General features: G+C 40.2%; 2 protein-coding genes across 7 annotated transcripts in view; one reads left to right on the top strand and one right to left on the bottom strand.

Annotated features, from left to right (window-relative positions):
• The first annotated feature begins 3,691 nt into the window (after positions 1-3,691).
• On the top strand, positions 3,692-11,089 carry LOC111245040 (uncharacterized). The gene is made up of 2 exons (XM_086987679.1): positions 3,692-8,690; positions 9,432-11,089. The coding sequence occupies exons 1-2, from the start codon at positions 8,679-8,681 to the stop codon at positions 10,374-10,376; spliced, it is 957 nt and encodes a 318-aa protein (XP_086843805.1). The 5' UTR covers positions 3,692-8,678; the 3' UTR covers positions 10,377-11,089.
• Positions 11,090-13,832: 2,743 nt separating this feature from the next.
• Positions 13,833-21,469, bottom strand: part of LOC111255248 (uncharacterized) — a 171,444-nt gene continuing 163,807 nt past the window's right edge. For 4 of the 6 annotated variants that reach the window (XM_086987148.1, XM_086987157.1, XM_022817005.2 and 1 more), the window contains 3 exons: positions 20,016-20,276; positions 19,437-19,559; positions 13,833-18,533 (listed from right to left, as the gene is read on the bottom strand). In XM_086987148.1, coding sequence (XP_086843274.1) covers positions 18,427-18,533; positions 19,437-19,559; positions 20,016-20,276 — 491 coding nt within the window. In that variant the 3' untranslated portion in view covers positions 13,833-18,426. The remainder of the gene's footprint in view (positions 18,534-19,436; positions 19,560-20,015; positions 20,277-21,469) is intronic. The other 2 variants (XM_086987169.1, XM_086987172.1) reach the window with 1 other exon arrangement.

The following is a 21,469-nucleotide window of genomic DNA, read 5'->3' as shown; positions in this document are numbered from 1 at the left end:
CGGCTGCTATTAGTTATTTGTTCTTCGACACTGAGTCATAAGCTCTATGTTCCTGTACAGTAGTTTTTCACGATAAAGCTAAAAGAGCAGAACCTTTCGATTGGGCCAATAGTAGCTATTTCAAATTAGACTGCAGGAAGTCTTAACTCTGCTCATCAATGGCAGAAATGTCCGGCTCGTTAGCGATGTCTAACCCATTTCGTGTGATCACCATCAACGTGCGATTCTTCCAGAACGTCAGACCCGTTGGTTATGTATAGTTTGCCATTAGTGCATGGCTCATCATTTATATCTAGATTATGGTTGGGGTTCATATCGTCATCGATGCCCAGCTCGGTATCGTAATCCTCGTTGGCAAAACACCCTCTGGATTGAAGCAGCCCTTGGGGTGTAGGTTTGTTTATTACTCATAGATGATCACATTGTGCCCGCTCCACACTGGAGTTCGTTTTGAACTAATCCACAACAATAAGAGCAGCTACGGTGTTTTCGTACGCAAAAAATCCTAACCTTGTTGGCTTCTGTCTCCGGTGCTAATCTCAGTAAAAATCAACGTGGCTTCTTTAAGATTTTTTTTTCTTAGTGTTCCTAGCTATTTTTCGTTTTATTAGGATCTTCCTCAGTTACATAACTAATTAGCTCTGTATGGTACAATGTCATTGAACAGTGAGGATTGTCACCTTCAAAAACACAATCATTGCGCAATGATATGCGAATGGTGAGGTTTTTCTGAAAATTAGATACATAGTAATTTATTGGTCTAAATGTCAGAGTCAGGGCAATCTATGGAACGATCAGAAGCAGTTAACTCGTTAACAGGTGCGAGGGTGGCGCCATCTAGTCCAGTCAAATAAAATCTATTTGCAGGGTAAAAAATTGTATATCGTGTTGAAATAATATCTGTCATATTTTAGCGTATTCAGTGTAAATTTGATGGGCATTGCGGCTATGGCGATTTATGTGCACAAAGAGCAATACATCAACAGTGGAAAGACAGGTGTTTACTATTTACTTGCCATGCATCGAATCCATTTTAGTGTATTCTAGGTCTACAATAATGGGCCTAAATATTCAATTGCAAAATCAACTTTCTTTATTTTAAGTATAAACCAATATTGGAAAAGAAAATTTATTTAGGTAGACCTAGGACGAAATCACGTGGTCGGGAAACTAAAATAATCGTAAAATAGCATCTTGTCAGGTACGTTCCGACATATATTTCTGTTGTATAAATTAGTTCCTTTTGCCATTGATCTGATTTTCCAAAACAGTTATTTTGATGGCGTTCTGGTTACTCTGCATGTCAGTAATATGAAATTTTGTTTCTTGAGATAAAGTTCGATTTTTTTAAATGCCAAACCCAAAAACTAATCTTTGTAAATCTATAACGAGTAGAAAGATATTAAAATAAGATAGTAGTGTCCGGTTTTTCTTTATTATCTTCCAAAAGTCGTTTTTAGTCTGTTCTTCAATCGGACTATTCATCGTGTTACCGAATTTACTCTTTATTTCATTCGACAACCTAGTAATAAAGTTAGTGGATAAATTGACAAAAATAGCGGTAAAAACTAAGCATAATATTCTATCTAATATATCCTAAATCTCATAATATCTTACATGACGTTTGTAGAATTGAAAGCACGCTTGGGATCAAGAAGTTTTTAGTTTTTTTTATGTTCAAAAGTATTTTAATTCTCCCAATGCCTCCTACTCCTGTCATAAAAACCAGTCAAAAATTTCGAAGAGCCGAATTTCGAATTAAATAGCCTTAACCAGACTATTTAACCTAAACGTGCATTTCTGAATTCCCAAAATAGTAAACTTTAAATATTTGTCATATTAAAGCAATTTCTAATACGACTATCTTCTTATCTTCTTTTTTTTTTTGTTATAGTAAACGCAATACTCGCAATAAGAAATAATTTCTATGGAATAAAATTCGTGTGCTCATTGTTGTGGGTCCATCGCCCCACCCCATTGCTCACCGCTGTCCGTAATCGATGGTCGCTTATATAAAATAGATTGAACACTCTCTAGATTATTGTTTATTAAAGTGCGATAATTAATTTAAGTACGTATTATAATAACACTGTGAATAACGCGACCTATTCACCTTCATGTATAGCATCTAATATTACTTAATTCATGCAACTAACTTATCGCATACGATCAGCTCCTGTCTGCACCTATCGCTAGTGAATGAAGGTCGAGTAAATTCGTGATGCACTGGGGCTGTATTGCAGACGAAATCATTCATCTGAAAGGATACGGTATCATTGATTCGAAGCAAAGTAGCATTACTCATTATCGAAGACCATTTCTTTAGCGATAGGCCAGATTAGCTTCTCAAATCGTTTTATCAACGACGTTTTTGTAACAGTAGGAATCGAATGTGGCAATTGCCGTCTGAACATATTTTTCTTCCAGTTTATGCACTTCGTCGCAGTAGCTTGTCTCGTAGCGTCAGAGCAAAGTCTCTAGTGACTGTAGATAGAAGTAGCGCATTGAATTGAAGGGAAATATCTGCGAAAATTTTTCTATTTCTTCTAAGGGAGGTGGATAGATTCTTCACAAACACATCCAGTGTTGCGGCAAGTTTCGAGTTCCAACATAAACATGAACAGAATATAGTAGACAGCATCAGTAGAGCCCATGGAAGGTTCGTATGGATTGGCTGGCGGTGAGAACATCTGTAAATACACAAGTCGAAGGGACGCTTACTTAGGTGGAACTAAGCCTAATGTCTTAGAAAAGCATCTGAACCTTGATCTATTTTGTTGAGCGTAAATTTAATGGTGCGCAATTTCCTTAGATTTCTGCTTCGAAGCCTGAAGTTCAAGTGTCGTGTTTTATCCAGCCTAAAAATCATGAGTTCCTACAGCCTGTTGCACATATCCATTTTACAGAAATGAAAGCTTTTTGGTACTCGACAAAACGATATGCGCTATTTATTATTTTGGTTCAGTCGATATTATTAATGCGTTCGCCTTTAACGCAGCATCATGATTAGACGGGTTAAGCGACAAGCTATCTTGTCTAGTGGTTTTGAGCCCTTCAAATATCGCTGCGTGATTATTTTTTAGTAAAAAGCGCCAAAAAACCAGACAAGTTGGGCATGATAAGGATAAAGAAAAATCTCGTCGTCAATTTATTGCAAACGAACGGATCAAGTGAATTCATAGTTATCTTCAACAAAGCTACAATTATAAAACTAACAAAAAATTATACGAGACAATCATATTCTTTTAATAAGCGGTAGACTTTTATGGTGACCTACCTGAATTCGCTCGAGTTTCAAAGGAACAAATCTTTGCTGTCGTGGTTGAAATGTAGTTTTTTTTTTTTTGTATAACAAAGATGGGTGGAATTGGTCCACTTGCACCCGTTAAGACGCAATTTGTTGTTGGATTGGAGAATTCAGTGGCCGTGAAATATGATGGCCGCTGTGATTATAGTCAGCGGGACTATTTTTTGGACAGATGTTTTCTTACGAATAGACTGTCTGGATTGTAGGAAGGACGTGAACTGACTGTGCTTCCTTTTTTTCTAACGACTTCCTCTATTCAAGTGCGTTAGCATCTTCTCTATCTACGAACACGTTGCCAAGCATAGGTATTAATTGCATAAGACATATAGTGTGAATCAGCTAAACGGGTATTCCGGAATACTAGGAGGGCTTCTAAGAGACAAAAAGCCCAAAGCGACGGCCTGGTCCGTGGTAAAATATCGTTACGTATAATAATAATAACGGGAAAAATAGAACCACATGCGTTGACTGTGTATGAGTTTGTTCCGCACTGTGTAGTGTACAATGAATTTATGCTAGATCACCAGCTGGCTTTGCTCAATTTCGAGGCTATGGTGAAACTGCATACACTAAACTGCATGCATATATGTAACTAAAGAATGATGAGCTACCTTCATCTTATTATAGCTGCACGCTACTGTTACCATATGTGACCAAAAATTATCTTATCGAATAAAAAACTTATAAAAGTTTAATACAGTCTATTTATAGTGTAGCTCTCAGTTGTAAACAACTTGACGTTCGAAGAATAAGTTTAGCCTTTGCTAAGCGTCGTAACTTAATTAGCAGCTGTACTTAAAACCTAATCATTTCCGTTACTGAAACTCGACTATAGTAAATAGTACTGAAATCCCAACATTGAGTTCATTGGCACATCATTCATTTATGGTGACAGAGTGCATTACTTCCAATATGCTATAAAAACAAACTTAATATTTTTTAATAAACGTATATTTATAAATATCTTGATTTCAATTCAGATAAAAAAATATCTAATAGGTGTCCGATACTTTGGGATCTTGGAAATAACAAACATGTTTGTATCATTTCAAGCACCGCTGATAAAAAGCGCTGCCTTCCCGCGTATTAGCCATGGCACGTAACGATTAACTAACACAAACTAACTATCGACAATAGCGACGTCAACAAAATAAAATGTAAACATTTTACATTTATCTCATCTAGACAGCATCAACCTTAGCTGAAACGACCATTTGTCATTTCGTGAAGACTTCTAGTACTTGAAGATCTTCTTCTTTTTCTACATGTCGCTTCGAATGGCTTCGAACGATAATGGGGAAAACGGCGACAACTGTCGTGATAGGGTTGCGACCCCGTGTCCTTGCGCCTTCGTCTAAGGCGCCATCGTTGGGACCGACTGCGTTAAACAAGCAGCAGATTTCCCTGTTAAAATGTGGGTAGACGCGCAGGAAGATCCTTGCTCCTTGTACCTCAAATTTTAGACTGCAGATTCTAGCCAACCGAAAACAATTTATCTCTACAGCGCATTAGTGCTTCGAGCGATTGGTAGCGACGTACCAGCCACGTTTAGAGCAAGTTAATGCTACCGCGTTACGGCGACTAGTCACAAAAACGACGATGGCCACGAGGAGCGATCGATGTTAAAATCAACGAAATTATGTAGAGTACTTATATTCGTGTTGTTAATGACGTTTGCTATTAAAAATTGCTCGCTGAATATAAAACTCATTGGTTCTACAGTGTAGCATATGTGTTCATCGTATCCTTAAGTAAAAAAATGTTTATTTTATCCGTAGACACTAGAATACGAGCGACACTCAAAACATTTGAATCAGTTGTCTATAGAAATTCGTTCCATTACGCTAAGTTATACAAAAAATGTTTTTTCTTTTGATGTAAAAAAAGCAGAAATAGTTGAGACGCGCTTAAATTTTGAAGCTCACTCCGGGCACTGATTGTGGCTTGTTAATTTACGGAATTTCACATCTGACTAACGCTAAGTACCCACGTCGTACAATAAATGCAATCAAATAACTAACGATTCGTTTATTAATGTTGGTTCCTTAAATTAAACGCTGTGGTAGAGTTTTGTTATACAGTTAAAGGCCCCTATGCAGTATGTCAAAATTAAAGGCTAAAAAACAACAAAGTAGGACAGAGATAGAGGCAAAATAATGACTTTAAATTGATGATTGAGCGCTTGCGTGGGCACAATTCATATGAATCAGAAAAGTCAAGATATCACACCGCAGCGACAAAATCCACCCAGTCAGTTTTAAAGCTAACCTCAAAAAAAAAACTAACGATAGATAGTATACAGCTTCTTTTGTGACCGAGGGGTGAACGACTAAATAAAATGATACCGATAAGAAGCTTTGTTTTAGTATATTTTTTTCGACTTCACGTTCACGTGTTTCCAACTATACGTATCAACTATACAGATTTGGGCGAGTGCAGGATTGACGCTATCTGAATAAGAACTAAATATTTATGATTATTAACTGAAATGGAGAAGTAATTAGAGTTACATGAGGGTTACAAAATTGGAGTTCAAAACCTAATCGGGCTGGAGGAGTAACTTGTTTCTGTTTGTCGGCGTGCTGAATATGTAGCTTACGGTCACAACTAACTCCCGAGCTATGTAGACAAACTAAAAAAAAAATTTCAAATTAATGTTTACGAAGGGCTATTACGCTCAAACGTGCCATTGCAGTAGATACATATAGGAAGATAGCCAAAACAGAAAAGGTGGCCTAGACCTTCGCTCAAAAATCTTGACAAACATAAATTTATGAAGTAATAGGAAACAAGGGAACTTTAAATGGTTCATTTCCAAACCAATTTAGTTATTCTTTAAGGGCGATAATTACTATAGAAGTACGCTTAGCGAAGCTAGGTTAGCAAAGTCTGTGGCCGTTCGAAAGGCAGCGAAAGCCAACCTGTACAATGATTTTCGAATCGTACTTGTAAAATAAACTACTCCGCTATATTTGTTCACAAATCTTACTGGCTTGAACTGGCGACAAAACAATAGAGAGGTTTCGTGCAAGTACTCGTATTAGAGTGAAATTAACAAATGAATAACATTGAATACGCTTGATTGAGTAAGAAGTGACGAACGGGTTCCCCTTTATATATATGGCCTACAATAAACAGGCGTTTATTGTAGGCCATATATATAAACGACGCGAACTTGCGATCACTCAAAATTGGTTGTAAATTTATGTCGTTTTCCGGTCGGCAGATCGCATAATACATAATACAACATCGGATAATGCCAGCGTATTTTTACGAGTTCTCGTTGCCCATCAGGAACTTATCGTCGCAAGTAGATTGTATCACTATCGTATTACATATATTCGCTAATGTGTAGAATTTACGTGTATAATTTAGTACAGCTTACTACAGTATTGTTAATTTAATCTTCAGGGAGTACATGTATTATAGTGGTTTGATAACTTTTTGTTAGCAAGCAATCTTTTCTGAAGTTCTATGTAATGAGAGGATCGGTTATTGCGGAATCTTTAAGTGTAGTCTTTTCCAAATCTCTTATGGCATCTGACGGCAATCTATTAATGGTCAATGCACGGTCACAATACTTTCATGTTTCATTTCAATACTACTTCTGAAAAATAACGTTGAGCCCCGGTATGTTTTCAGATATTTGCCATGTTTCTGACAAACTGCAGTCACTATCGTGAATAGGACGATAACATTAGATATCAAAGCTTCTATACAATTTTCGCTTCTGTTGTGAATAGCCGTGTTAACAGATTAACGCGAGGTTTCGTGGACGACAACTGATACTGCCGGCAGCGTTACAGCGAACCTAAATGTGTTTCTATATTGTATCAAATCAAATAATCGTTTGGCATTTTTTTGAAGTCAAATCGATTACGCCTGCTCTGCGGTTCCGTATGTATCTTGGTTAATGTTATTTAGATTGATTTATTCATGTATCAGATCGTATAATGCAAAGGCATCCTTTAAAAGAACACTTAGAATGTGATAAAGCATGAGCCATATTTAAAGTACCTGTCAATAAACAAAGGCAATTTCAGCCACCATTTTTCCATGCAGTTGCAATGGTTTTACATATTTTATATTTCTCGCACTTCTGCGTATGACGCCGATACAAAGCACTAAACACTTTTGATACTGTTTAGACCAACGTTCTGTGTGGACATCAATGCATCGCACTTTGACTCTTGGCGTTTCTAGCCTGGAATAGCGATGTTGGCACACCAAATAGTTTGAAAAGGTCACTTCGTCGTATTTGTCTACTGCAAGCCGTAATCTAATGTATTAGCGGTTAACTTTAACAATATTCATGCAATGAATGGTCAAGTCATGCACCCCGTTAAAGTAAATCCTTGAGCATGAGCAATTAATTAAAGCACCAATATTGTAGGCCTTATAAACGACTTTTTTTTTTTAAGTAAGAATGACATTAGCCGTTAAGCTATTGCTAGGTGCTACCTAGATATCTTGAGTGTGATTCGGAACTATTTCGGTAGTACACGGTGCTTAATAACACAAAGTAATTTTACATCTACTGACTACATAAACGTCAATTTATACGGGACAAATGTATCCCAATCCGGATAGCTCTGCGTATGCATTTCTCAATTACGTTGTCAGTTAGCTTGACTATCTAAAGATGCTGTGTCCCTTACCAAAATGATCAGTTGTTATACGCTGTCAACTTTGTTGCCCTTCATAGTAGACATTAGAATGATTGCAGATATCGCATTATACATCATTGAAACAACGGCAGCCGCAGCTATATTTAATTTGCCAAAATTTACCGTAAAAAAATTGACGAGACCAGCAGCAACTGCGCAACGGCTATACAGCTGCAATGTTACCAGGTTTGGAGGCAAACTAATCATCAGCGCAGCGCAAAGGTAAGCGTGTGTGATTATTATTACTTAAGCTGACGGTGTCATCAGGGGCTCGTTTTTTCGGTGTTAGGGCCAATCGTTCATAGAAGTTACAGTTGAACACACACACGCACGCACGCACACAAATGCGTTTCATGTTGAAATGCTTAAGTTTTTTTTTTCATTCACGTCAAGCTTTTAACCTGCTGCTGTTAGTTGACATGCGGCTGCGTCACCTCTTAGCTAAAGATGTGTACATTAGCGTTGTTGCTGTTGCCGGCATCGCTTGGACCTAATGCCTTTGCTGAAGAAAAGAAAAAGTAGAAGTAGAAAAAGGAAAGTGAAAGAGACAACCGATGTCTTCCCCATAGCCAGCTGACAACGTCTTGAAGATAAAAGAGCTTGTTCGTCTTGACGGGAAGACAAGCCGTCAAAAAGCAACAAGGGACGTTGTTTGCTTACAAATTTACCCCCTTGTTGTGTTAGAGACTAGAGCTTCTGCAACGATGAGAGCATTGGTACGTGTTATTGCAATAGAATGCCATAAACGGCAACCTCGAACGCTTCTGGAGGATTGAAATTGAAAAACCTCGAAATCTTTGCCCCATCTCACAATATGCGGACGTAATTGTTTCTAATTAGTGTGCTGATTTGTATATGTGTGACTTGTGCTGTGCTTGATACGTGCGCATGGCTAATCTCGTGCAAAATAAACTGATTGTGCGTGAAAAATCGTACTTAGTGCTTGGGATAAAATTGCCACGCCTGTGATACAGTGTTTGTGCGCGGATAAATACGTACACATTTTTTCTTTATGATGTGTGCTGCACATAAATGCACTCTCGTTTTCTTTTTTGGAATCTATCTGTTTAGTTCAACAAATTGTACTCTTTATAACCAAAACAGAGAACATTTTTTAACTAAACCCCTTAATTGAGGACCGTTGGATACAGATCATATATATACACCAATATGCCTTCCAAACAGCTACAATCCTCCATTTACAATAACGTAGGATAACAAAACAGAGTTGAAGGTTTTCGCCTGTATATAACGTTATAGTGACGAAGGGTCTGCGTCGCGATTTACATACTTAGCGATGATTCTTTGTAGATCCGGATTTTTCCCTAACTTAGTTTGCATCAACACTCGTTTTATGCGTAAAAAAACTAACAAAAATGTCAATTTTCTTAATCAAAAATGCCTGTGCAGCTCATGCCAACGTTGACCTTAATGCTATTTTTATGTCCATATTTCAGTTACTGTTACCTACACTAGTTGGCATTGCTTATTGCGGCTATGGCCGCGCAGAAGGTTGGGCCGATGGAGGCAATGATGGCTGGGCTGGAGGCGGAGGAGGCGGTGGAGGCTGGGCAGAAGGAGGGGGCGGTCATGGCGGGGGCCCACAGATAGGAGAGAAGATCATCATTAAAATAGATGAAACAGCTGGCGGTGGTGGACATGGAGGCGGAAGCTGGGCCGGTAATGGAGGCGGACATGGAGGCGGAGGTGGTTGGGCTGATAGTGGAGGCAGTTGGGCTGGCGGCGGAGGCGGCAAGGGTGCCATCAGCAAAGCCTACATCATCAAAAAACTTCCGAGCGGTGGGCACGGGGGTGGTGCCGGTGGACACGGAGGTGGTGGCGGTGGCGACGGCGCACAACAAGCAGCCGCCCTCGTAGCTATAATAAAGAAGCTCTCCCGTAGTGGCGGACATGGAGGAGGCGGACATGGAGGAGGCGGCAGCTGGGCTGCTGGAGGAGGCGGACATGGAGGAGGCGGCGGCGGTGGCTGGGCCCCTAGTGGAGGCGGCGGCGGCTGGGCCCCTAGTGGAGGCGGCGGCGGCGGCGGCTGGGCCCCTAGTGGAGGCGGAAAATCCTATATCATCAAGCGGGTCCAGAGCGGCGGTGGCGGCGGCCACGGCGGCGGTGGTGGTAAACTTAGTGGCCTTTTGAGTAGTCTAGGAAGTTTCGGCAGTAAAGGAGGTGGCGGCGGTGGCAAGAAAGGAGGCGGAGGAGGCGGGGGCGGCGGCCATGGACACGGCGGTGGAAAGAAGTACATTGTGAAGGTTCAAACTGCCGGTGGTGGTGGTGGTGGTCACGGAGGCGGTAGTTGGAACGGCGGGGGCGGTGGTTGGAACGCCGGGGGCGGCGGATGGAACGGCGGGGGCGGTGGTCACGGAGGAGGCGGAAGTGGCGGTTGGTGAAGGCGAAATGTCAGCAATATCTTACTGTTGTTATTGTGGTCATCTTTGATGTCTAATTTATCGTCCCTTCCCGTTTCCTCGATTGTTATTGTTAACCTGTTCTTATAGCGAGTTTGTACAGCGACTGTTAGCCGTTTGTATCGCCATCTGTCCTTCGTGCTATATATTTATAAAAATGTAGCAATGAAGATCTTTTTGTCCCCGTATGACAACAAATGAGGAAATGTATGTTTCACATATCTGTCCGTTTAGCACGGCTAAACTTTCGAATTATGCTGATCTAGTGCTCTCGTGTTGTGAAGGAAAAATCATTTTGTATTGCATGTTTGTGCATCGTCGTCTGCGGCATATCTGCTTTGTTCAGTTGAAGCAAATGTGGTGTTTTACCTACGATTTTTACCCAATCTAGTGCGTGTCTAATGTTCACTGGTAGTCTGTAGCCGTTTATTTGTACATTGTAAAAGTGTTGTAAATTATAATAATTATATATATGTACATATGTGTATATATATATATATGTATAATGGTGGGGTTTGTAAATGTGATTATTTAACATATACACACTACTGACAGGATGATCCAAATGAAGATAAAAATGTATTTTCTGATGTGCTAAAAACCGATTGAGTAACCCAATTTTTTACGCTTACGACCAGTCGTTTCAATATGTATGAATAACAGTTACATTAATAAAAGATTCGGGTGTTCAGCAATAGGCCAACTTACACATTGTAATTGCTTTACAGTAGATATTTAAGCTTCCTACAGATAAGTTGTAGATTATAGTTTTATCTAGGAAGCCATGCAGAACGAGACTTTGAATCTGATGAGTCAATTTCAGTGAAGATCGTACTCGACGTGAAGCCCAACACGTGGCCAAAAAAAGGATACGAGAGTAGATACGTGCATACTGGAGCTTCTATGTAAAATTTATCTCTCCTTACATGATAATAATACATCATAATTAGCTAACGCAAAAGGATTTGCCTAAAATAGAAGCAGGTGCTAAAATCTTCGTTCGTTGATTATTGCAAACGAAGTGTAATTAACAATAAGCATAATTGTCCTGAAGTGTAATCCGCTGTTTCTTCAGTCATTTCCTGTGATCTAATAATTTAGGTGCAAATCTTCGCAGTTACTGCTATAATTTCAAGTGTCCGTGTCATTGATAACTACAATACCGAGACTCTAGATGTCCATCAGTCTAATTTTAAAGGGATAAGACTGAAGGCTTTAACCCACCCACCCACCCACCCACCCACCCCTTTTTTTCATTTCTAGGGATAAGTTGAATAGTATTCAGATAAGGTATTTTTTACTTTTCCAGTAGGCTATGATACCATTCTTTCAGCAGCTGTTGAACCTTCACCGTGAAAGTTTCGTTACTGAAAATCTGTGTTTCCGATTGCCTCGATTATAATAAATCATGTCAGATGCTGCGCCTACTAACACAGGATTTGAACGCCAGCTAAGGGACTTAGTAATATCTGAAGCTTATTCAAGATCGAATTCGACTTCCGAACATCTGATTATAGTGCAGTTACGTCTAGATAACCACTGTCGTGCTCATTATTCTGCGCAATATATTTTAAATAGGTCTTCACGTAGCGGCCACTAGCAGTGACCGGAGACTGGTGTTAGGAAACTTCAACTACCTTATAATACTTTTTCATTACATTTAGGACAAAATGAAATCTGATACTGAATTCGTCGATAGGTCGACCTCAAAAATCTGAGGTGTCCTTAATGCAGATCATCGATAAAAGATGTAATAAACGATTTATTTGTTGTTCGTTCTGTATTTTGTTTACGGAACTCGATACCTTTCTATCAGCAATGTTATTCTCACTTTTAAGTTTGACAAAGGCAAAACAGGTGGATTCTATAGGTAGGAATATGTATATACCTTTCTTGAAGTTTCTACTACCAACACAGAGAAAACTAGCAGAGCCTTAGTGGAGACACTTTTCCGGTGGTTCCGGAAGTTGAAGAGAATATCTACATAAATGTATACATTTATTTTATACACGGCCCAAAGGAAGGATCGCCTTTCGCCGCTTTTTACAGCGAAATGTAAGACTACCTCTCATTCTATGTATGTCCAATAGAGACATTTAACTATGCAGACCCGAAAGCTGTCAAGCATCTTATGCCGACGATCGGTCAATGGCAAACGTGCTTATGTTACGTTGAGCTTCCTTATACGCGCGTTAGTGGAACTTTTGTTCCATCTTTTGGAATCTTTTGTTACAAACGTAGGTCTTTTATTTCTATTTGAATTATGCAACTATGTTACTTACGGTGATAACTTATTTAAATCTGGTCGTAGAAGCCTGTGGATCGAGCATATGTACTCTCGAAAAATAATTTCGACATTACGTTGAAATTTGAAAAATTCTTCGAGATTTTCAAGAGAAAAATGCAGTCTGCGCGAACGATATATAATGGGTACGATGCATGACAAGGAGCTAGCAATTGTAGCTTTTGTATTTTTGTTACTAACAGCTTTTGCAGTGCGAAATGGAGCACTGCCGCAAAGCAAAAACGGTTTAACTCTATTGCCTGCTCAATGTGAAGTTTGTTAACACGACACTTCCAGATTTTGTGACCTACGGTTGATAATACCTATATTAGATATGAAACAGGCACCATAGGTTTTTTTTTTTGCAAATCTACGTTAGCTTTAGTGTAATCTTTGCCTATCTGTAGTGATCCTAAAAGATACATTTGTCACTACAAATCACAGTTCGATGTAGTGATATATGGTCACTCTTGTAGCGTGAGAGCAGAAAGAAGCCCTATATTGTCATTTTTTGGTTCTCACTTGGCGTACCCATTTCGGTACAGAACTTAGCTCGATGTTAATGATTTTCACTACGGGTTCGTGCTCAAGTTTAGAATTAAACTAACGACTTTCGCTACTTCCCCCGGTACGTACTTAAAACGTCGATATGACGGGCTACGTGTGCCGCCGTGGCTCGGCAATGCATTCATTAATCATTAAAATTTTCCGGATTTTCATGGTTCACTGCGATGCCCTGCCTGCTACAAGTTCCAGTGACGATATTCACATCGCGCACTGTTGAAAGCATTTCATACGGCACCACTTACTAATATATTTACATCCTCTTTGCGAAAACTTTCGCTTATGGCTACTAGGTAATGAGGCAAAATAGGCAACCGAGGTTGACTGACCAAAGGCCAAGGCTGAAAATAGCCTTACCTGTAGCTCTGCTTTAGCGTTTTGTCTGGAAAAAACAGTTTAGAAATCGGGCGAAAGTTAACAACATTGTCAAATCGGTTCGTATGAGCCAATATCAATTGGCTCTTTGTCCTAGTTCTAAAAATTTCAACAGCGTTTACTGCTTGAATAAGGCCAAAATTGAACTTATCCAAGAGGGAAAGCATAAGCGTCTGCAGTCCTACTACACTAACTACAAGGAGTAGACAGGAAAATTATTCTTTTGTAATAGTCTAAATATTTATTGAGGTTTGTAATGGGGTTTTGTTTGTTGATGTTGGTAAACTGGGTTGCTTTCGTTAATCCCATTGATGTCGCCACCTTCTTATTACAACGATTTTTAGGGTAGAGCTATTGTAGCGGTTGTTGTCCGTTGTCAGGATTTTCAACAGATGTTACTGTTGTCGCAAGCATTTTTCTATTGTTATGTTCTCTGCATCAGCGCAACGATTGACCAATACATTTTGTTTGTATGTTGTATGTTGGGGTAATCTGCGATCGTTCCCGTCCGCACCATCGACGCAATAAATATGACGCAGACGAACCACGCGTTTCATTTGATCGCTGTGGTAAAAGTCACTCTTCGTTTATGACTTCCAAATCCACTCTCGATTTTTTGTTCCTTCCTTTCAGCCAACCGTCTTTTCCTGTTGCCATTCACACATATTTTCATCCATCGGTTATGGTCGGTTATTGTATTATGTCACCCGATGTACCCGAGACATCGGCATCATATTTAGGGCGCGACAAACATTGCAAGATGATAATGATCGCAATTATATCATGCAACAATTAATTACAATTCATTTCTTAATTCAATGAAAAGCAAAAAAAAAAACATGAATTAGATAACTATAATTATTTAATTCGTAGAGCATCCTACATATATCATAATGGGTCTGTGTAGTTTGGGGACCGTTTCGGCTGGTTGAACAGGCACGCTGAGTTGCGTGCCGTCAGTTTTATGGAAAGATTATCAAAATTCGTATAGTATTACGGTAATTTGCCTTTAGTGTTGTGTTGAAATTTGAATAGACGAGTGCTGCTTTATCCTCATATGTACAATGACAACTATTCCTCATCCTTCACTTTCGCTCTTATTTTTTATGTATAGTAATATTATATATTACTCATATATATCCTTGTCGATTGATATATGTCTATATATTTATAATTATCGTATTTTCGTACAGAACTTTCTCATTGGATTAGTCTAGATATGACAGCCATAAAATCAGTATCAGTATGAGATTATTTTTGCTTCTGCAAAGAGGACGCAACGATCAGGAATTATTTTGTTTTTCTTTTAATGTCATTCCTCGAATAAGCTTTTACTGTGACTACCAGCATTATAGTACTCGCATGTTCTGTAAAACGAATTATCAAAAAAAATAAAAAAAAAAAAAAAAAAAAGAGAAAGAAGTACGTTTTTGCGAAGACCTAATACGTACGCAAGTATAGCTATTTTCGAGTTTTTAAGCGTCCACTACCATTCAGCGCGTAGATATATCCATAAGGTTCTATCTGACGCTGTACTGTGTGTAACGAAACTAATGAAGATCGAACATAAACGCACCGGGCGAGAACGAATCGTGCTACCTAAACTAAAACCTCAACGAAGATTTCACAATATAATTATCTTAGATTATATTAGTGATAATGTAATTATCGATATTACAGTAATAACAAGCATAATATTGAGACGGTATTCTTTTATGAATTGGTTGACGATATCGAGGAACCCTTCAACTCAGCTAATAAATGGGCAATTAGTTGTGATATTCTTACGGCAAATATACACGGGAATACACGCAAATATAAAGCGAACTCATGTTGACCGCCAGTAAAAAGTGTTTATACGGGAAAACGAAACGATTACACACCAGTTGTCTGTTTTTTTTTTCTACTTCCCACGTGCGTCTAAAAGTTATGCTCGTAATTGCAGTTAATTGTAAACTAGTTTTATTTCGTTTTTTGTGTTTATTGAGAGGCACAATTTTCAACGCAGATATGGGGCACACGCGAGTTTCCCAGGTTTGCCGTATTACCGTCGCTAAGATTAATAATGTTATCAATAATCTAATAATATGATGAGGTTTTTTCAAGTTCGAGTTTTATATAGACGGACGTTGGTTGGCACAGAACCATCGGCGCTGTAGGTTATTACAGTAATAACCATATATATATATCAATTGGTGTCATGATACTATATACATAAACCTTATTGTATCAGCTTTTTTCGACTATTGTCTCGTTCTCGCACCAGCCCCTCCAAAACAGCGACCCCGTGTGATTGTGACATCACTGCTTTTGGGGTCGGTCGCAAATTTAAATTTTCCCGCGCTTTTTCATATATATATATATATATATATATATATATATATGCATTACCTAAGTTGTCTAGTTTCAAATGAATACAGTATTATTATTAATATCCTTGTTATCATCTTACTATTCATAGTAATTGTTATATCATATCGTCAGAACGTTTGTAATTATGTATATATTCATGTATAGGTGTTATTAGAATTATAATAGCCATACTTATAGCTATAATAGGTAATATAAAATGAGAAATTATATTACTTATTCTTCCTCAGCAGCTCAACGTTTCACAGATTTGAATATTTTTTGTTTATATATCAATGTGTTGCCACGTGTGTTAGAAGTCAGCGTGTGACGTATAGCAATACTTGTTCACGCCGCCTGTGACTACGTTCGTGTGGTTCATTGTCTTGTACGGATCTTTTCATTGCTCATGAAAAAAAACAAAATATGATTTGCGACAACGCTAAATATTACGTTTTCCGTAGTTGGCCCGATTGATCACTCTGACATTGGTAATGTTCTACGCCGTTGTTTTGCCATAGCGCAACATCTGTAGCTCTCTGGATTATTTGTGTGGATACTTCTGTGTGTTTCCGCTTCTGATAATAAATTATTTACGCCATTATGTTCAGCATCTATATATTACTCATCGTTGCAGTAAGGGTACTAACAGATACGGGTGGAAAGAACAGTGATAATAATTTCGTTTAGCAGCGTCGTCGTCGTCGTCGTCATTAGATGAATAAAAATACAATGCGGTTGTATTATGTATCAATGAATCGATGCTCACTTGATCGATCTATCGACCAATCAATCAAAGTTATGTGTACAATGGCCGACTGACTGTATCATTGCGATGTCCCCGCTTGATCTGTGGCTGTCACCAATCAACATTGCTTACGTCGTCGTTTTCAGCGCCTGATTTTCGTACTCCTTTTTGCTGTCCTAGCGAACAGTCGCACGAACAGCATTTTGACCCGCGAGCTTCTGGAGATATCGATATAGGCGTATCCCGTACACGTCAGCCTGTGCATGGCGGGCTCTGCAGCTTCCCGTGGGTAGCGTAGCGTTGTGATTAACCACAGGTGAATCGGGGCCGTTCAAAGTTAACGCTGCTGTCGAGTCGACTCCGGTTCTTTGGTATCCTCTGTATTTGCGTCTGAGAGCCGGACAGCAAGCCGGGCGCAGTACGCCACCTCCCTGGATTTCACCTTCTCCCTTCGTCTCACTTCCGGGGGCTTGAGCTCGGTGCGCAGCCTACGTCCGACTGCCGTGGGCTTCTGGCAAGTGGTGCCCGTTTGTCACCCGTTTATGGTGGTGCTATTTTTCTCCTTAGTGCCGTGCAGCGACCAACCTCCTTACTTCGAGAAGTAGTCATATGTAAGCAATGTACATGGTCATAACACGACGCCCATCTCCCTCGTGTTCCCCTGCAAAACGGAAACATACCTGGCAGATTGAGTCGTCGATTAGTGCTGAAAGATGCTAGTTCATGTCGTGCGACTCCCTGAGAACTAGGCTATCAGCCAACTCGGATCGGCTGAAACCAACGAGAGCTTTACCATTTGTCCATGCTTTCTTTCTGCCCTCTCTCTCTCTCGCTCTCATCGTTTATCTCCCTCTCTCTCTCCCTCTCTCTCTCTCTCTCTCTCTCTCTCTCTCTCCGCCTACAGGGATCCAGAACACGAATAAGATGATAGTAATAGTCATAAAATAATGTATTGCATTGTAGACAAACTGGTGCGGGCGGTCGAGCTAGATTTTTTAATCTCAGTGGTCTCTGTTTAGACCGTTAACGTTGTGTTGGCGTGATGTTGCTTTGTCTTTGTTAATATGAGGTCGCTCTTCTTTGTTATTAGTTTTTTTTCTTTTCTTCCTCTTCTTTCGCTCTCTCCAATGAAACTCTGTACATTATTCACAGCTGTTGCTATCTCTCTCTAGGTCCATTAGCGTCTCGATCGATTCCTTGTCAACCTTGCTCTCACACAGACTTCCTTCTTTCTTGCCCTAATAGATTTCATATGTAATCCCCGTATTGTCCTGCAGCTGCGACTGATGTTGCGAGCGTCCGGCGTCAAGTTCTCTAAACCGCACATCCGTAAGAATGAACAACATCAATGCAACCAGAAAATGATTTTCGACTGTAATCAATAATGTCTGGGCGAGCAAAGTTTGCGCTTTCTTTTGACGCGGTTGCCTTCATCGATTATTATTATTATTATTATTACTTTTCTTATTAGTATCATTATGCTTTGTCCATTATTGTGTTCTTTTTTTTATCACAAGTGAGATCTCCTTCAGTGGCATCACTGCTTCTTGTCTTCTTCTCTCTCAGCTCTCTTTCTCCCTTTAGCTCCTTTCTCAGGTTTTGCCTCTTCATCGTCCCGTCGAATGATTTTTCGCGCATGTCTTATTATAACTTCATAGTAGTCCGTCTACACTTCGACCGCTGTTTCTAATTGCTCAGATTCGCCGGGCGGCTCAGCAACGCTCTAGTGATGCTTTATAGCTCTCAAGCGACGCAACACTTTGAGTAGTCGACGCCGCAGTCGACCGTGCCCCATTATGGGTGTAATAGTACGAGGGATCTGTAACGAGCAGCAGAGGGTAAAAGCAAAGATCAGATATTCATCGTTAGAAACATAAACGGTATGGGTCATGGTGTTGACAGCATTGAACACAATTAATTTTTCAGCTATTGAAATAGTAAAACAAATGTATGGGTTTCAGGTAAGTGTATATAGATGTAGCAGATCACAAAGAAGACCAGTATACTTTTTTGGCGTTTGCTGACTTCGCTAGATATTGTCAACTGCATAGACTCTTGACTCTGGAAAAAACCGTTCTGAGTTCTAGCTATACCGCGCGTATAATACCGAAAGGCTATAGAATAACCGGAGCACACTATAGAGATAGGGATTATAGCGGCTGAATATGTGTATGTTGTATAAAAGCAAATATAGCAAAAAGACTGGATGGCTTGATATGAGGCTGTCCTGGCAAGCCCAAATCGAAGATCCTAGGAATTTGACTATGGAAGCGTTAGTTCGCCAATTTATCTGTCACGGGTACAAAATGACCAAGTGATTGTGGCTTCTAAAATGCGCATACGTAAACCATAATTTAGATTCAACTTGGTTGATCTGTGACTCTCCTACTTTTCACCCAACCTTAGTTCATCTGCGCCGCAGTGGAGTATACCAGCATCGACCGTAGAGGTCAATAGACATGCGTATAGACTGACACTTTCAACGCGGCATCAGATGGGGCGCACTTTTCTTATAGCTGTTTGTTTGCCCAATGTTTTCATCTCTAGAGGAGCGCTAGTTCGCCTGAGTACTAGCGGGTCCTTTTTGAGTTCTATTGGTAGAAAGTAGCGCCTATATATAGCGAAAAAGCAGAGAAAAGAAAGTTTCAATTCACGCTTTTATAGAACTAATGCGAGGGGCACAACAGCAAAGGAACCGTTATTAAATGATTTATTCACTTACTGAGAATGCTTCCAGACCCGTAACCGTAGGCAGCATATGCCCCCGCGGCAGCTGTGGAGTATTGTGAGTAGGGACTTGCGTAGGGGTAATCGGTTGCATTTGTCGTTGCTACACTTCCGCTCACTGGAAACAGAAAATCATTCGCAAAACTGTTGTCATGTAAAAGTAATACAAGGTTTTTGAGCAGCTTGATGTGGGACGATATTTGGCTCGTTAGCGGATGTTATAGAAGTTCATAAAAAAAGCTGTGTAAATCTGTTTCTATTAATGAGCCTTAATCTTAATATTGCAGCCTGCGGCAGGCAGATCACTACTGTACAGTTAAGCGTTACCTACAAAACGACAGAAGATACCTAAAAATGAAGAAGGAACAAAGCGCCAAGATATAAGTAGTACATCCATATCTCAGATGTCACCAAATTATGGACCATATCATCAAATATTAAGAAAATCACAGCCATCAATGGGCGTGGTTCCAAGTGGTTCATAGATGGACAGTGGAAACAGCGAGCTCGTTTGAAATTCAAAGAACTTCGAAGCAGGACGGACATCATTGGAGATCTCTTTCTGTTCTCTCACCATCAGGACACTGTTCTTGGGGACCGGTTGTTGAGGCAGTAGTATTATGGTTGGCATCCTCGAGTGTGAGCAGCGGCTGAGGTTTGAGAGGTGCGGGTGCAGCGTACTGAGCGAAAGAGGCGTAGCCTGGTATCGTCGTCGAGTGGACCGGCTGTAGCACGGTGAGTGACGAGAGGCTAGGGGCGGCGGCCGCCATCGGCGCGACTAACGGAGGGGCCAACGGCGCGTCGGCTTTGGCAGGGGACTCGGCCGCTGCGGCCACTGCAACAACACGGGATCGACCATACACTTCAGGAACGAGAAGCACACTTACTTTTTCCTTCCCTTGCTTTGACGTTTTCCCAAAGTCTGATCTCATTTTTCCGATGCTGTTATTGTGGTGCAGTAGACACTATTAGAGATAACAGGTATAAGGTGCGAATAAACCTGCTGAATTGCCGACGAGCGTCTCGTGTAAAGCCCAGCTTCCACCAATGATATGTGCGTTTGCGTGCAGGATTAGTTTTCAGAATAGAGTGCGCATGGTATATAACGATCAATGTGACGTGTAACACACGTCACGTATTTGAAATACTCATACCATATAGCGTGCAATAATACGTCAGAGCTAGCGCGACGTAACTACCAAGGTGCATGAAGTTTACCTAGTGCAGTTCGGAAAAGCGATCCATATTAAAAAATGATGATAAGTAAACCGTGGACATCCTTATTACCTATGTAATCTTACAAAAAATGTCAGCGTTAGGCCTGATAACTCATCGCAGAAAAACAGGTATAAAGAGCCTACAGCGCGTTGCCAGATCGCGGATAACTATATTGCATTTAGCTGTAATAAGTTTTTCGTTTGTATAATTTTCCTTTCTCTCCTCAAACATCTGTTCCCTTTTTCCTGCTCTAAATCGTATTCCACTTGGTTTTTGCGTTCTCCATTCAAATCATCGAGCGCTTGCCACTAGAACATTCAGCAGCCTTTTTCATTCCATCTTCGCTTTCGGCCTACCAGCCGTTAAGAAGACTACGAGTGTGATACTGTCTTAAAAACATCAGTGACGATGACGAGCAGGTGAGAATGGCTTTCTTTTAGGAAAGAAGTACGCCACTTGCTCACTCAGACACGCGTTCACATCTAAGCCATCAGATACGAACATCTAGTGGCTCCGACGAATGGATCATTTGAAGAACCTAAAATGCGCCTTCCCCCTACACAAAGGAGCACAATGCCATCGTTCCATAAGTACCGCAGGATGCGTCGATGTAAAGGAATGATGGGCACCAGCGAGCAGACGAGGAACGCGAGGACTGTTGATATTCTTAAGAGAAGCCGACAGGATGGCAAAAAGGAAAAACGAGTTCGGACAGAACCATTGAAAGGTGCGTGGACAGCAGGGAAGTGGAAGCGCGGAGCGTAGAAAAAGGTCCACCAATGTGGAGCCTTGCTCATCAGTCTGCCAATC

Source organism: Varroa destructor, unplaced genomic scaffold (assembly GCF_002443255.2).
Source record: "Varroa destructor unplaced genomic scaffold, Vdes_3.0 BEIS01000001.1, whole genome shotgun sequence".
NCBI lineage: Eukaryota > Metazoa > Arthropoda > Arachnida > Mesostigmata > Varroidae > Varroa > Varroa destructor.
Note: the sequence above shows the minus strand (reverse complement) of the source record. Positions and strands in the feature narration are given on the sequence as shown.